This window comes from Meleagris gallopavo, chromosome 4, assembly GCF_905368555.1.
Source record: "Meleagris gallopavo chromosome 4, MGAL_WU_HG_1.1, whole genome shotgun sequence".
Classification (NCBI taxonomy): Eukaryota; Metazoa; Chordata; class Aves; order Galliformes; family Phasianidae; genus Meleagris; species Meleagris gallopavo.
Genome location: NC_139407.1, coordinates 46,926,537 through 46,943,758, shown reverse-complemented (window position 1 = coordinate 46,943,758; position 17,222 = coordinate 46,926,537). Strand labels below are relative to the sequence as shown.

At 34.5% G+C, this 17,222-nt stretch overlaps 1 protein-coding gene across 2 annotated transcripts in view; it reads right to left on the bottom strand.

Annotated features, from left to right (window-relative positions):
- Nucleotides 1–5,998: 5,998 nt before the first annotated feature.
- GABRA2 (gamma-aminobutyric acid type A receptor subunit alpha2) overlaps nt 5,999–17,222 on the bottom strand; it is a 59,811-nt gene continuing 48,587 nt past the window's right edge. For both annotated transcript variants that reach the window (XM_085223222.1, XM_010710218.4), the window contains 2 exons: nt 16,651–16,853; nt 5,999–12,982 (listed from right to left, as the gene is read on the bottom strand). In XM_085223222.1, the coding sequence (XP_085079348.1) occupies nt 12,674–12,982; nt 16,651–16,853 (512 nt within the window). In that variant the 3' untranslated portion in view covers nt 5,999–12,673. The remainder of the gene's footprint in view (nt 12,983–16,650; nt 16,854–17,222) is intronic.

The window sequence follows — 17,222 nt, the reverse complement described above, 5'->3', positions numbered from 1 at the left end:
GTTGAGCAAAATGGAAATGTGCATGTTAGCTCAAGATGTGCTGTATCCTTTCCCTTCATTCACACTCAGCACTCCCTTCATGTCAGGCTCCTCATGACCTAAAGGAGAAAGTAAATCACTCTCTGGACTATAACAATCTGTGTTTATTCCCATACATGAATGTATTTCCACTGATGTGTACAATAATTTTATTCAGTGCTTTAGAATTCAAAGATGGGAATATATGCATTTATATATAATCAGTACACCTTCCTACTTTTAACTGTGTTGCTTTTTCTTTTTTAATTTAGTTTTAATTTTGTTCATTTGTTTTGTTTATTTTAATCAATGCTATTTTTAGCTTACTATGTATATGTGACAATATATAAATATATTTATTCACTTATTTATGATGATAAAATTCCCAACAAGAAAATCCTGATTGTTTCAGATTGGCTAGGTCACTTGGAGGGTGACAGAAAGCAAGATGAATCATATGCTGCCTCAGGCTTAGTTGTAAGTCTTGATATATCTCCAGAAATATAGTGAATTAAGCTCTTGGTGTGGCTTTTAAAAAGGCAGGTATTCCTTTCTTTTTGCAATAGATTTATATTCAAGTCAATCTACTTCGTGAGTTATCACTGTGTCTTCCTGCTTATTCACTCTTTCATTATATAATTTGTGTTTGTAGTCGGATCTGAAGAAAACCTGCTTGCAATTCCTACAGATTTTGAAAGTGAAGAAGGGAAGAACACATAAATTTGCAGCCATGAGTTATGGGGAATGCCATTGTTGGTCCCAATATTCACCCCAGCAAACAGCCTTCAGTGGAGATGCATGATCTGAGAGACTGAAGTTATTTCTTCTGGCCAAGAGAAAAGATCTGCAGAGCTGGAAATCACTCATCTCATGGACTTGTACTGCTCAGATTTAACAGAATTTGGAGTTGGTGAATTCCAAGGCAGAAAGCTGGGAAAGTTAAAAATGCACTCAGAAGAGGAAATAAGATTGAACCTAGGGCTTGTTTAATTTTGTGCCATAAGAGACAAAGTGATTTACTTGGCTCTTCCAAAAGATAATTAAGGCTTACAAATTCAGCTTTCTTACCAGCATTATCTTTGACAGTTTCTGCACAGACTGAAGGTGAACAGAACTTCTGAAATTGACCCGTTTCAACTCTCCTTCTCCGTACAGGGACAGCCAGCACAGGCTGCTCACAGTCATGCCCCATCAAGTTTCCAGTGTTTCTGAGGAGATATTCATAACCTCTCTGGAATAAGCAACGTGCCAGTCGGTGCTTAGTCACTCATTCAGTAAAACAGGGATTTTCTATGTATAAGCAGAATATTCTGTATTTCAATTACTTCCACTAGCCCTTTCACTGGATATCACTGAGAACAATCCAGCTTGATCTACTTTATTTCCTCCCATCAGATGCCTATCTACCTTGATAAGGTGCCCCCTGCGCCTCTTGCATGCTTATCTGTTCCAGTTCTACTGACCTCTCAGATTTCAAAATTCCTAGGTCTCCAACACGTTGAGATTCCCCTTAAACAGCAACACAGCCCTCAAGTGTATCAGCCACTCCCTCTGGTTCTGTATTGTCTAAGAATTAATTGAGGGCACACTCTGTCCCTTCAAACAAGTCATTTTTCAAGATTGTATACAGTATTGGCCCCAGTATCAACCCCTAGTTATTTGCCTCCAACTGGACATAGAGCTACTGATCACAGTCCTCTGAGCCCAGCAGTTCAGTCAGATTTCAGTCCACCTGGCCTGTATTTCACCAGTTTGTCTACAATGATGCTTTGGGAGACAGTGTCAAAGGCCTTAATGAAGCCAAAAGAAATAAGTCCAGCAGTACATCTTCCCTCTCTGGCCACTCCATCACCTGTTTGAGGAAGTTCTCATCAAGGCATTACAGAATTCTCCTGCATTGCTTTGGTTTTTTGCAGTTTTGTTTTAAGGTGTCTCTTGGTGAGAAGTGTGAAATATGCTCATCTTTGGTAAATACCACCTGACTACTGGCTCATCCCTAGTCACTTGTTTAATTCTGTCAGAACTTGTTTTTAAAAAACAGAAACATTGACTGCTGTGCACAGCCCACAATCAGTTAAACTCTAACTGTAATCCAGTATGAAGCATTGTTTTACTTTAAACTCTTGTTTAAAATCACTGTCATTACTGCAAACGATAGACTGGTGCGAGGTGGCTGTAATAGAAAGGAAGAGGAGAAAAGGATCTTGAAGGAAAGTGTGTTTCATTAAAAACATTGAACAGCAACATGTAAGGACAAACTGAGGAGAATTTTCATTGCCAGTTCTGACTGTCTTGAAATATTAACAATGAATATTGGAGAGTAGCACTTAAACAAGTTGTTCAGCACAAACCAGTTATCTTCAAACTCAGCCATATATTTTCATTTGCCACATAGGTACTATATTATAAAAAAAAAAATAAATTATGCTAGTCATTGGAAAGTAGAAAAGACATCAAATTCCTTCCTCTTAGTGATTTATATAGTCTCAAAAGATCTGCAAGAAAAAGGCAGATTTGCTTTCAGTATTTAGAATGCTATGGATATTCATCTATCACTTTCACTATTGCTCCTATCTGCTACAAATAAAAAGGACAACTCTTCAAAATATTTTAAATACTATATCTAGTTAATCACTTTTCCCACATGATTTGCAAAATCTGCAAATCTTACTCAGGCCTACTGTTTACTTTTTATATAAGCCGTAAGTACATAAGTACATAAGCCATACTGTTTAAAAAATCCTTACTAATCAGAATCTGATTTTTGATATAAAAATTTTCTGAAAAAACAACAGCCTGTGTAATAGAAAGCTTTCTTATTTATCTCTCAGCATTTAATAAGAACATTAAAATACTCTTTCATTTCTATAAAATGTTCAGGGAATAAAAAAATCTAACTAAAGAAAAACACTTTCCAATGGAACAACAGCTATTTTGGGCAGCTGCTAATAAGAAAGTATTACAAGTATATTTTGCCCTCCAAGCATATTTTGTCTGCATACATTTTTGCAACCACAAATAAGTAAATGTATGAATAGACAAGCAGAACCAAACATATCTTCACCAATAACTTCATCCTTATTTTTATCTCGGCATTAGGATGTTGCCTTGCTTTATGTTATGGTATTGTCTCTGCAGGGGAAGAAATGAAGAGGAAGTCAGATTCATCCTGTGGGTCCAGGAGGTGTTATCTGTAGTGTCCTAATAAATCAGTAAATCTCTTAATAAGAAAATGTCATGAATAGATACGTAAGAAATGCACTAGTCGTGCAACTCAGATTGGTCCCTGTCTGTGCAGACACAAAGGGCTTTACAGATCTATGGAAAAACAGGGAACAGTGCAGAAATGGCAGAGATACCCATCTACCAGTGTGTTTTATCAGCCTTTTTTTGGCTTCACCCTATTGTGAATCTGATGTTTCCTGGGGTCAGCAAAACTCTCAGCACGATTCCAGTTTTGGAGCACTGGAAGAAATGCCAGTCTAAGAAGTGATCAAGTATGAACCTCACACATTGCCCTGTGTATTGCCTAATATACGTTCTACTCACAGACTTTTCCATGAAATTTGTTTTGGCAGTGTTGCGCAAGGACTGAAACTCACTGAGATCATAAAGGCTATTCTCAGGACACCAGGTTATCCAAACACCAGTACACATGGATGGAAGGAAGCAAGGAATAACAAACTCAGTTTATCAGCAAAATTGAATAAGCATAAGAATAAAGTTAACTAATGTACCATTTAGGAGTGAAAACATACTGGAGTCACTAGCTGACCCAGCAGAGAAATGCCTGCCCTACCACAAGCATTTGGTGATTTTATTGGCCATGCCCATGACTGAGTGCTACTCTATTTGGAGAAGTAACCCCTGTGAATGGCTGTCACGTGGCTGAGAAATGATGGAGAATCACATATCGTCTCTCCACAATCCTGTACTTCTACTTCAGTTTCTAAAAACATGTTCTTTGCAACCTATGCAAAGTGCACTACCAAACCAACCAACCAACCAACATGTCAAAAGGAACACATTCCAGAAACAAATAAACAAACAAAATCACTTTTGAGCAATCCCAAAGCAATCTAGCAGAAGGCTATTCTATTAACAAAAAGGCAACGCCCTCACTCAGCATGCACCTATCAACAGATGGAGCATACATTTCAGTGCAAAATACAGTTAAAGATGTGCTGCAAATAATATTTTGATCTGAAAGACTAGTTACTTTCACCGACATTTGTTTACTCTTCACATTTTGTTTCTCCTTACAAATCTGGCAGACTGAGAAGACAGTTAGAAGTAGACTGTATTCTCTGACAGACACCTACAATTGCATGTATTTGTTGGTAAATTTCCCACTCACCAGCCACCATGTAGTGGTATCTTTTTGTCTTCCATGGGCTGTATTGGGAACGCAGCTTTCCATTGTCAAGTACCTACATGCATTTGAAATTAAAAAAATAGTTATAACCTCTACCTCATGAATGGAAGTCAGCACAAAAAAGGGAGATTTTTCCTCACCTGATATAATGTGTATTTCTTAGCACCTAAGTACATAAAAAGTGACTGTTATAAAGCAAGTGCAAAATCACCTAGTATGACTATCCAGGAATATGTGGTAGGAAGTCTCTTCCACTCAATCACTTTGATTGATCATCCATCAGATACACACAGAGGGTATTGTACTAAGTTGCAATGCAATGTAATGGCTATAACTTTGACTATATACATATAGACACTTGTCTCAGAAGTCCAAAGTGATAGAGTGAGTGGCAACTCATACAAATTGCAACCTGGGAAATTGCAATAAATATAAAAAGAATAAATTTGGTTTATTGGTTTGTTTGTTTGTTTTGTTGATATGAGGGTGGTGACAGAGGAACATAGACCAGAGATGTTGTAGGATCTCCATCCTTGGAGATACTCAACGCATGAATGAATGAGGTCCCATAAAATTTGACACAGACTATCTGGATTTCCAGCAGGAAATTTTACAGGATAACCTGAAGAGATTCTTTCCAGTGTAAGGTACTAAAACTACTACATTTATGTATTTTCAGTGTAGATTGCTCACACACTGATCTGGCATTCCCAGGTATTCCATGAGAGCACTGCATAAGTCCAGCCCTGATACAAGAGAGTCCCCCATCCCTGCTTATCAGCCAAGGCACTCCATCTTCCATGAAGACCATTTATGCGCCTGTCATCTGATACTGCAGCCGTTCAGGAAAAGTATTCAGGCTATCCTGAAATACTTACCCATTCTACTGAAAGACTTAGAATGCAGAAGATTTAAAAACACAACAGAACACCCTGCTGCACTCGAGGCTATCACAGATGATCTTACAATATGCAACCAGATAACTGCGTGGAGCACATATTTTGTTGTATTTTTTTAATTTTCTACATATATACTATTTATATTCATGAACATATATATATAGTCTATATTGAGCTACGTGTATATTGCTTATTAAAAAGAATAAAAAGGAAGGTATAGATTTTGAGTGAAATATATACGGCAATCTCACATTAGAGCAGAGCAACAGGCTAATAGCCTGTGGTAGCAGGCAAACTGAGCTGTCTCCAGGTAGGCTTGATTACCCCCTATCTAGTCCCATTGATGAACTAAGTTCTGTGTAAGGAAGTGCATACACTACAGCATTAAGTTTTATAACATTTTGAAATCATGAAACATTGTTACGTGTAATGCGAATACATGAGGACATTCTCATTTTATAAATAGAGAAGCCTATTAAATGCTAATGAAGCCAAGGAGCATTTTATTTCCAAATTACTGTTTTCTTCCCCTGGGAAATTTTATCTGTAATAAAAAAGCACCTTTGCGGAGGCTGTAATGGGTTGTTTAAAAACAAGAAAAACAAGCAAACAAGAAAACCCCCCACACAAATCCTGAGAGAAAAGCCACAAGAAGAATTAAATGTTTGTGCCATCAAGGCATTAAAAACAAAAATACAAAGTGTGCTATATTTAAATTAACTTTAATAAGAAGTACAAAAAGATAATGTTAAGCAATATTTTGCATGTGATTAATAAATATTCTTCAATAGCAAGCAAAGTGACACATTCAAACATAAATCCAGTTATTTCTTTTACATTTTAGAAAAGTAACAAGTTTTTCCAGTTAAAACAAGGTCACAAATTACAGAATATTATCATCCTCTTTAATTATTTGTAACTATGAAACCTACTAAGTAAGTGAACTTTCACCCAGAAGTTTTTATATGACATTGATGTTCAAGGTTAAGAATACTTACATTTATCGTGCAGTTTCTTACTGTGTGTATTTGGTGTTCAGTTTTCTTTAGAATTATTTGTTCCATTCTTCCTTTTTCAGTATTTCTTGTTAATACACTAGAAACATGTATTTTCATACTCCCATACGTTTTCACATCTAAGTGACTCACTAAAATAAATTTGTTATTCAATATATAAGTGTTTTCTGACCGCAGTCCAGCTGAGAAATTGAGAACATCTGAATCAGACTCCACAATATTTTTATTATTTTTCTTTAATCAAGATTTGTTCTAATCACTTCCATTAAAATTAAAGTGCCTTTAAAATTTTCCTAATAAAGTGACTATGCTGGAAGATAGAGGGTGAAGGAATGCTTATGAACTCATTTTTTAACAGTTTATAGATATGGTGAATATTGTATGTGTGTATTCTAATAGATGTAAAATACTACATTGCATTCCATGCTAATGCTAAGCTATATTAGCCTATAAACTGATAAATTCAGCAAAAATGAATATCTATTAAAGAATATCAAAAGCAGTTGATCAAAGCTTTCCCTTGTTCCATACTCTCCATCCCCAACAGAATAAATAGATGGATGAAATACTGGAAAATAAATACACTTCAACTTGTTGAATCTTACCTCTTTGTGCATCAGATGAATGAAAATAGTCAGTGCAATCATTAAACATCTTGAATGCATAAACACGTGCTCCAGGCAACTTGATCAAGTGAAGAATTCATATATAAGGATTATAAATTTGAAAACAGAATATGACTTTTAAATCATACAACAATATAAATATATTCATATATATTTATGTAGACACCAACACTAGACGAAGTGTGTACATAATCTTGCATATTTTAAAACATTCTCCAAATTCATTTTTGAGAGTGTTAGCACCCACTCCTAACTCACAGCACTTTCAAAATACTCTTAAAAGGCATTAAAATGTGCCAGTTTAAACTGACATCAATGCTCATATTTTAGTATGGTTGGTTCCTCTTTAAAATTTTTCTTGGGTTAAAAAACTTTCTATCCAAAGAAGGGCCCAAGTGTACTCCAAGGCATATCGCCCTTCTGGAAAAACAACTTAGCAACTGCAGTGATATAAAGGAATATGCTTAGGATCCTAATCAGTTTCCTTTAAATTCAGCCCAAGTTTTACCCTGATCTCATCCAAAGAGATCAAGCCCTCAAAGCTTAGCCTATCCCAGTAAGACCTGATTAGGTCTTAGATTCACCTAGAGAGATCTAAATCTAGAAGAAGGAAAATTAAATGAAATAGAGGAAAACAACCTCTTCTATATTTAATGTATGCCATTCACTGAAACAACCTTTTGAGACTTCAACTAGAATTTAACTACTGAAGTTATTTAAGTGAAGACTACATGGATTTTCAGAAGGCTGGAAATAATATTAGAATTTATAATAGCAGAATTAATAGTTCTGGTTGGTAGGGAGTTTGGGTTACCTACAGAAATGAAGTAAGGAAGGATCCCCAGGACTAGAAAAAATTATAACAGAAGGAAACATTAAACTGCAAATTGACAGCATTCTAGCTAAAGATATATTGTCATTTTGAAGGGGTGGTAGGAATTTCGAAAATCTACTTTCTAAAAAACTACCCATTTTATTGGAGGCCATAGCGTGACATGCCTTTTTTTTTTTTTCCTTATTTTAATGTTTCAAGATAAATTTTTACCACATTCAGAGATTCTATTTAGATTTGTTCAGACAATTGCATTTTTATCATACTCTGCTTCTGTTTTGTTTTGATTTTTGTTTTAATGAAGTCATGTAATTTTCGTGGTTCATTTTTTTGAATGTTATCTTACTCTGTTTCAAAACTCACTGTATTACCTCCCTACTTTAGCATTCTGTGTCTGCACTTAACGAGCTGACCTCTTCATGTCCATACCGAAGTTCTCTTTCAGTTAAATCTACTAGGAATAGACAGAAGTATAAACTTTACTTGTTTTATAAAAAGCCAAAACAAGAACTTGTGCTTTACTGACTTTTCAGAATAGGAATGAGAAGCATGGAGAATAAATACTGCCTATCTGTGCATAAGTGAGAGTCACTCCGCTCAAGCAAATAAAGCCTGGTATTAACAAATTTCTACTTTACTCCAGAAGCTTCTTTCCTCCTTCTGCCTTAGTTCTCACAAACTGCAGGAAACACACAAGTTGTGTTGCATGTTTTTTTAAGTAGTCCGTAGAAACCTCTCCATTTCAAAGGCACAAATGATTTCCCTCAAGTTCAGCAGAATTATACATGAAGTGTTTCAATTTTATGCTCTAAAAGTTACTTTCCCTCAACTCACATATAGCAACGAAACCTGAGAACTGAACCAGAATAGAAATATACATTACCTTCTTCAATAATTTCTTCAAATACCTTACAATCCAGAGACACAGTAACACTGCCATTTTCTTTCCTCGTCAACATATCCATACCTTCCTCCAGCTGTTGCTGGTTGCTTTCACACAGGTAAAAGTCAGCCCACTTTAAAGTCTTACCACCCCATGTTATCTATAACCACAGGGAAGAGAAGGTGATTTGATAATGTTCCTATCTGGTGACTATTGAAGATCTTTTGTTCTCTCTCCCATGACTATAAAGGCAGACCAGCTCCTTAATTTAGTATAATATTCAGCAGTATGAGTAGTCTCCCAAGTTAAAGCTATCTCACAGCACCTACTGTAACTTTTTTTTTTTTTTTTTTTTAACATGTTCAGTAATGCAGCAGGTATGAGTTGATTTGCCCAGATATAGAAAGTAAAGTTAATTTCATTGGCTACAACATGATCAAAAATTCTGGGAACTCCTGTTTCAAAAGCAATCTTTTAGGAAGCCTCCAGCAGACAACCCTGGGTGATAAACCCCGCTGATCTCTATATTCTTCATGCTGATATATAAATTACTGTTAAATTACTGACCGCATGCATCCAGAATTACATGTTCCAGTACTACACTGGAAACTTATTCTATTAACCTTGTCCAGACTTAAGATAATTCCAATCCATGTTTACTGCAGTTTTGTATCCTTGTGTTTTTTCTATTTGTTCCTTAAGTTACATTAAAAAAAATAATGATATGACACCCTGATCCAAGAACAACAGGAAAAATAATTTAAACTAGCATGTTAATCAGAATTTCATAGGTAGATTCCATGTGCAAGTCTCGGGTAGTGGTGACCTGCATTTACTCATGCCCTCTAAGTATTTAATATCAGTAAGTCTTACTTGAAATAAAAGAAGATTTCATGTGTTTGGCACATGCATTTCTGAAACAAGCTTTAAACTCACATACACAGAAGTTATACCATTAAATGGAAAGAAGGCCTATTTCACTGTTCCCTGCATGATGCCTGCGTTCACTTATCCGGCTGTTAGTGCTACAAGACTGAAATTTATGTGTAATCAATTTATTTTCAGTATTTCAGTAGTGAAATAACAAAGCAGACTCTTCTCCCACATGACATTGCTTGAATGCAAACCACCCAAACTAAATGTAAAAGTGAACCTTTTATATAGTGTACAAACTCGAAAACCATGCTGAAGCCCACAGGAACTACATGTGGCTATTTAACATGGTTAACAGAGTTAATTTATATAGTCAGCCTATTTTTCTATATTCGTATGTGATAAAAGTATTTTCAGCATATGATATATGCCTCTCCTTTTACTTGATTGTCTCTAGATATAAGACAGAGAGAAAACAGTCAGTGAATGAAAAAACAATTGCACCCAGTAGAAGCAGTAGCAACAGAGCTGGCTAATATGAGACAGCACCAGGCTTCTTGTGCAAACTGAAGAAATGCTTTTTGCATGCAGCTGAAAATTACACAGATGATATCTACTAGAAAAAAAAAAAAAGAGGACTTGTACAGGTAAAAGCATTTACCTGAGGGTATCCGTTCTGGTATAAGAATGTAAAATCCTTCCATAATCCTTCCTTATTAGGTAATCCAACACGTGTCTGAGTACAGGCATGTTTGCAGTAGGGAGAGTTTTGAATGCACAGTATCACCCGTAGAAAAATGCACATTATTTGAACACTGTGAAGAGTTTGGAGTACCTGGGATATGGCCAAGGGTGAAACACAAACTTCTCTTTCTCAAAGCCCAGTCAGTGAGGTTCAGAGAGTCCCTACATCTTGCTGGCATGAACTGAAGGTAAGAACTCTCACTAGGTCACAGAAAGACCTCAGCTACAGAAAACATAATCAAGCTACTCAAGTCCAAGAGCAGTTAAGCATGGGCCTCCATTAAACTATATAGTCAGAGCCCTTTGCCAAAAACAGAGTTAAAAGTGAAGGGGATTTTCTACAGTTCTATTATTTACAATTATTTGTACATATATACATACTTATATATTTATTCATACCTGGACAATGTGACAATAAAGGAATAATTAAGAATTATAAATAAAACATTTTAAAAATGTATAACTATACCATGAACAAGTCTCTTTTATTGCTTGCCTTCCAGCCTTATGCTCATAATCACACTATTGCACACATCTCCATATTACTTGGGAGATCTACATTTATATATATAGATATATATGAAAATAAGGATATTTTTATTTTAATTTTATGAGTAAAGTGCTCTTTTTTAACTACTGTTGATGAGAAAGGCTTAATCTGAAAGTTTAATCAGAGGGAGTTAAAGGGATACACACCTTGTCCATACTTCTCCCTTTATTTTGCTGATGTTAACTCTGTCTTAACTATTCATTCTATTCATAAAATGCATTTGTGACCTTGGCATCTATACAGTCACACAAAGTACAAAACAGAATCACATTAAAAGCAAAGAAAATGCAAGAAAATAAAACAACAAATAAGAGCAGTGTTTCCTTTTGTTGTTTTTTAGCACATTTCCATATCTTAAGATACTCTTTTATTTGATTTTAGAAATATTTTTTTTTACAACTTTATTAAACTCTGAACATACCTATTTAATGCACTATACTCAAGTACTGTACAAAACTGCAATAAATGACACTATACGACTACATATGTCTACTAGAAGACATCATCATAAAGGTGTATCTTTTTCTAACGGTCAACTAATAACTGCTAATGTATGTGTGAATCAAAATATTTTTGATTGGCTACATATACTAAATTCTAAATGGAGTACACAATTACTACTTACGTCATGATTTACCAGGCCTTTAGGGGCATAAAGAATCTTTGCAAAGGCTCAGATGAAAAACAATTTACTGATCAGTATTAAATGTTCATATAAAATTGCAAATGGCAGATCCAATTCTGTTATATTCGTATATATGAAATACAGTTGATACCTACTGATGATGCATGACCTTTTATTAGAAAAATAACATTCAAATCTTAGCAAAACCATTTCTAGTATACAAAGTTGTTGTAAATTTATGTCAGCGAAATGTAAATTTGCAATTTACAAAAGCAGCAGTAAATTTTATTCATATGGACAATTTCCTGAACTTAAATCATGAATTCTTGTTTCCTGTGAAAACATTGCTTTCTGGGAAAAATGCAGGCAAATCCTTTAACGGCAGATTTTATAATAACACTGAGCAAGGAAAAAGAATGTATTGTTACTGATATACTTAACCTTGAAAAATTTGAGTGCTTTTATGAACCTGACAATAATCTGATTAAGAATAAAATCAAAAAGCAGAAAAAAAATCAAGAAACAAAAATCCAACTTTGTTGAGCCAGACAACCTGGCTTAGCAACATCAAATTAAGAAAACAGTGAAGAGTGAAAGTTAATTAAATATTAGAAATCTAGTCAACACTTTTCTCCGAAATTAACTGTAGTAGTTTATTAACAACTTCAAACAGGACAGAAGTAAGAAACTTGTGGCTTTTGCAATATAGTAGCCTTTACTACCTCCTCAGCCTAACTAGTATCCAGAATTATTGTGAACAGAACTGTATGACCTCCGTACTCTTATGTACATGGGTACTGCTATTATATGAAACAATTACACTCTTTTAAAAAAATCATTTTTAAATGACAATTCCTTTCATTAAAGTAGAATTAGTTACTTTATAGAAAAATATTTTAACTTTAAATTAAAAAAATACTGTTCCTAAATAATTATGTAGGATCATATCTTTATTTCTTTGTACGGAGAGAATATAATTCTGTATATTTGAATCCTAGTTTAACAGAGCTCCCCTGGGTATAACTTTTAGAGAGTTGGCTATGTTTGCCATGGGTGCTGTTTACAAACCCATGAATTAACACTGTGTCCCTCCTTTGGAGATACACAGATTAGACATCTATATACACTCTGTACATAATGGTTCACATATTAGCAGTTATTAGTCGTACTGTACATAGCAGACAGCCTATCTGATTAGAATGATGTTTTAAGTCCTTAGTGAAATTCAGGTTTTAGGTTGATGGTGCAAAGCCAAGTAAGACAGGCTCCCTGTTTAAATATGTAGCCCAATACACTAAATTGAAAGTACCAAATAGGACTGGAAACACTATTCTAGACATTCTGTCAATTTTACTAACACTGTTGAATGTCTTCTTTGCTTCCTGCGGCTTCGCTTCTGGTTTTGCCTTGTTGGGTTCTGCAGTTGTAGCGCTCTTGGAGATGGTTGGTAGAACTGAGTCCTTGGTAATATTTGGAGCATAGTTGGCAACAGCCACTGCATAGGCATTGTTTTTCTTAATGACAGATGCTTTTTCTTTTTTCTATTAGAGACAGCATGAAGTCAAATAGTTAATGTGTATTTGTCATATCAGACTTAGCATAATAAAAATGCAAATGCAAAACAAACAATAAGAATATTAAAATAAGCGTCAGGAATAAAAGTGGCAAATTCAAATTTATAGAAAAACATATCCTACCCAAAAAGAAGGCATATATCACCCCAAAAAATTTCAGTGACAGTCTACATTTTTAAGCTATTATGTATTGTTCTTCATGCATTCAAAATAATGAGAAACCATCAGTAAATTAAACTTCACATCTTCTACTATCATCTGGGAAGAAAAAATTAGAATATCCTAATTTTAGGAGAACCACATGAGTACTCTTTGTCAAAAGAATTGCTTTTCCTTTAGTAGGATTAGGGATTGGGATAGAACAAAATTATTTAATCAATCAGAACAATCTGCTTTAACTTTTCTTTTTTCTGTGACATTAAAGTGATAAACTATAAATTTTGACACAAATTTAGGAATATTACCAGTTAATTTTATTCAGCAAGTAAGAAGTTCTGTTTGTTTAAAATTTCTTCATGTTGTCACATCTACATTACTATCAATACCAGAAAATTAAGGCATATCTGTGCTTCCGTGCACTCTTCGTAGTGAAGAAGTGCTCAAAATTTTGTAGAACAGCTGTTTAAATTAGAAGCTAATGTTTATATAACATTAGGGATAAATTTCAGAATTCTGAAAAACTTCCAATCTTCTAGATAAATTAGATGTTATTAGTTTTTGTGTAGGTATATTCAGCTGTTTTTCTGATCCATACTGACAAGGAAAATTAATATATATAAAGTCTTCCTCTAATATTCTTCTCTTTTTGAAATCAACTGGATTAAATAATAATAAAGTTGTCAACTAATATGATCTGGATTAAATTTTCTAAATGACTGAAAAAAGAGTTTTATCTGAGGAGTCATTAAATAAATTAGACAGTTCTCAATATAAAAAAAAATATGTATTAGATAACTAAATTTGGATTATTGACACCAAACAACATTAGCTCTACTTAGTGCAGGTATGGGCTAAGTCTTAAATTTGTAAGAGGACAAAAAAATCCTGTTGCTTTCAACAGGAGTTTTGCTCACTAGTAAAGATTTTTCAGGCTTAATGTGATATAAAGTCATAGTTCAAAGACAAAAATGATCATGTATATATCTCTTAAATAAAAGATGATAGAGTTTAACTGTCTCCCAAGAAAGTACTTTTATGGTTTAATGGTTCTCAGTTTCAACTTTATGTTCTTGATGTAGTATAAATATCTTTTATTTTTGCTAAATATCTTTTATTTTTGCAGATTTACTTTGTTGATAATAGTAATAATAAAATGCTCTAGTCAATTTCTTTGTGAAGCGTAACAATAAAGTATGCATCTCAAAGTCAGCTAGAGTCTCCAAACTGGTTTTCACTGTTGAAGGTTAAAAGATCTGCAGCACATTTCAGCATAGCGGAGATACAGGAGCATAAGATTAATTTTTCCAACAGTGAGTACGCAAAGCAGGTAGGCACACAAAGCATGTCTTTTTCCTTCTACGCATAGGGGGCTAGCCATACTTTGATTTTCTGCATGCACCTTCAAAGCCAATTCTTGAAAGTTGTTCCAAGGTATAAAAGGAAAAATTGAGGCTTAAGTTTTCACAAAACAAACAAACAAACAAACAACAACCCACAACAGTTATAATTTATCTTGCAGCTCAAATGTAGTTTGAGATCCCTGGCTTGCACATCCAAGTATATACCTTTTCACTGGCTTGTCCAAACACTTGCTCTTACTACATAAAATAGGAATAGACTATTTCTTAATCATAAAATGTTGCTTCCAAGGAGTTCTTCTGGACTTTAATATACTAAGGTTCATATATTGCTGAAACTTGCATCTCCAGAAAATGTTGAACACAAATATCTCTAAAAGCAGAGATAGTAGTTGAGATAGTAGCCACAATTAATAGAGATCAATAACACTCTTCATTTTCTGTGAAATAAAATTATACTCCCATAACTTATTTCCTGAAAAAATAAGGAATACAAAATAAATAGGTTGCTCTGAAAGTAATGTTCCTATTTATACCTATGGAAACTACAACAGATACAAAGAGCATAATAGCACTGTTTGATAGAGCAAATTCTCAGCTACAAAACACTATTTTTCAACATAGCAACCACCATTAACTATGCATTTTCACCTGCACTGAACAAAAACTTTTGTGCTGCACTCATACGAATCTGGACCAGTGGAGATGATTCACTGTTGCTGTTGCCACTGCTGAATTGCACCACTCACCACCTCACTGAACTCACCTTGTTTGATCTGTGTAAACATTTAGCAAGCGTCCATGAATGCCAGTGGGTGTCATTTTTTTTCCATATGGAGGAATTCAGTGACATACCTTTGCTTCATGCATACTTCCATGTCAGACGCCATTTTGTCAGGCTGCCCCTCTGCTGCCATTTTCACATGGCAAAAAAATTTAACAGGATATTGATGGGAAGGTTGAACTTCTACTGCCATTCTGCCAACATGATGTCATGGGCCAAAATAATAAAATAGGAGGCACTATTTCAGAGCAAGCCTTGTATGTTAAATTTAGATTCTTAGCAGACAATGCTTGGTACAGCGCAGGGAAGTTTGTCTCAAAGTGAAAACACAACTGAACAAGCTTTAGCCCAGATGCTTCATAACACCATCAGATATTACAAAATATTTATAAAATTAAATAAATATAAGCAAGGAATATAGAGTTCATAGGGTTGATTTTTGTTTTGTTTTGTTGTTTGTTTGGGTTTTCTTTGTTTGTTTTGTTTGTAATGATTTCCTTTACTCTGGTTTAAAGCATGCATTTAAGACTTGCCCTGAAAGAAATTAGCAGGCAACCCAGACAAGGGCCAGTCATTTAATGAAATTCATTCTGTATTTGTATTGTGTACAGCTAGATGGCTAGGACCTTGTGACACAGTGTGGTCACAAGCTACAGGATAATAATCCTGTCACCTCACCAGGCTTTCTTGTTAACTGCTGTGAACATCCTCCACTTTCCTCAGAAACGTTATCAAAAGGTTACTGTCACAAGAATCAGCTATTATAAGCTGAAAATGGGGAAGAAAATAATACATTAAACACTGCTAAAAATTGAAGCAGCCTCATTTTAAGAAATAAAAATTCTTATATAGCTTTTCCTCACATATTAAATAATATGGATTAAAGAAACGGCCACTTGATAACTATGACATGAAAGTGATGCAGATACATACATGAGTGTGTATATATTGCATATATTCAGGAAGCCCACATAAAGCTTTTTTTCACCAAATGACACTACTCACCTCAAACGCAACGATTAGTGAATGATCTGACTGCACAGTATGGCTGGATATTTTTGATTAGTAACTTCTAAGAATTTATACATGATTTACGTTTCAAAGTGATTCAAAGTTAAAGGTGCTAGTTAAGCTCTAATAAGACGAAGAAAATTACTTCTAGAAGTTCTAAATAGTATTCTCAGTCCTACTTTATTCACCCTTTATTTTCCCTCACTAATCAGTGTCCTTTCTTATGATTTAAAGATCATGTGTTTTCTAGTAATAGCCAACTTAAAGTATTATAGTTGCTTACTACTCTTGATTGGAAATAGGGCTATTTCCTTAGGACTTACCTTATCATTCACTACACTTTTTCCATCCCAGGCCCATCCTCGTTTTGTGAAATAATTTACAGTTGCAAATTCAATTAATGCAGAGAATACAAATGCATAACAAACAGCGATAAACCAATCCATAGCTGTTGCATATGCTACTTTGGGGAGTGAATTTCGAGCACTGATGCTCAGTGTAGTCATTGTCAACACAGTAGTAACTCCTGTAGGGGGATAAAAAAAACAAACACCAACAATTTTACTTATATTTTGAATGTTAAAATACCAAACAAAAAACAAAGTGGAAATTTGCTTATCTAAGGTCATGTCGTATTAAAGGCTGCATCTGGAGTTCTTTTGAAGAATTTAAGTCCAAGATCATTATTTAAATGTCAGTTTTTAAAATTATTTTAAAATTTTGTTTATTACAACTGTATATATGTGAGAAAATAAGACTTGATCCACGAGTGCTGTTCTTCACTGTGACAGTTGTTAAAAACACTTTGCAATGCTTAATGAAAACCCAGTAGGAAGCCAGAAATTCTACAAAAAATTCAGGAAAAAGGATACTTCAGAAGGAAAGATTAGATCAT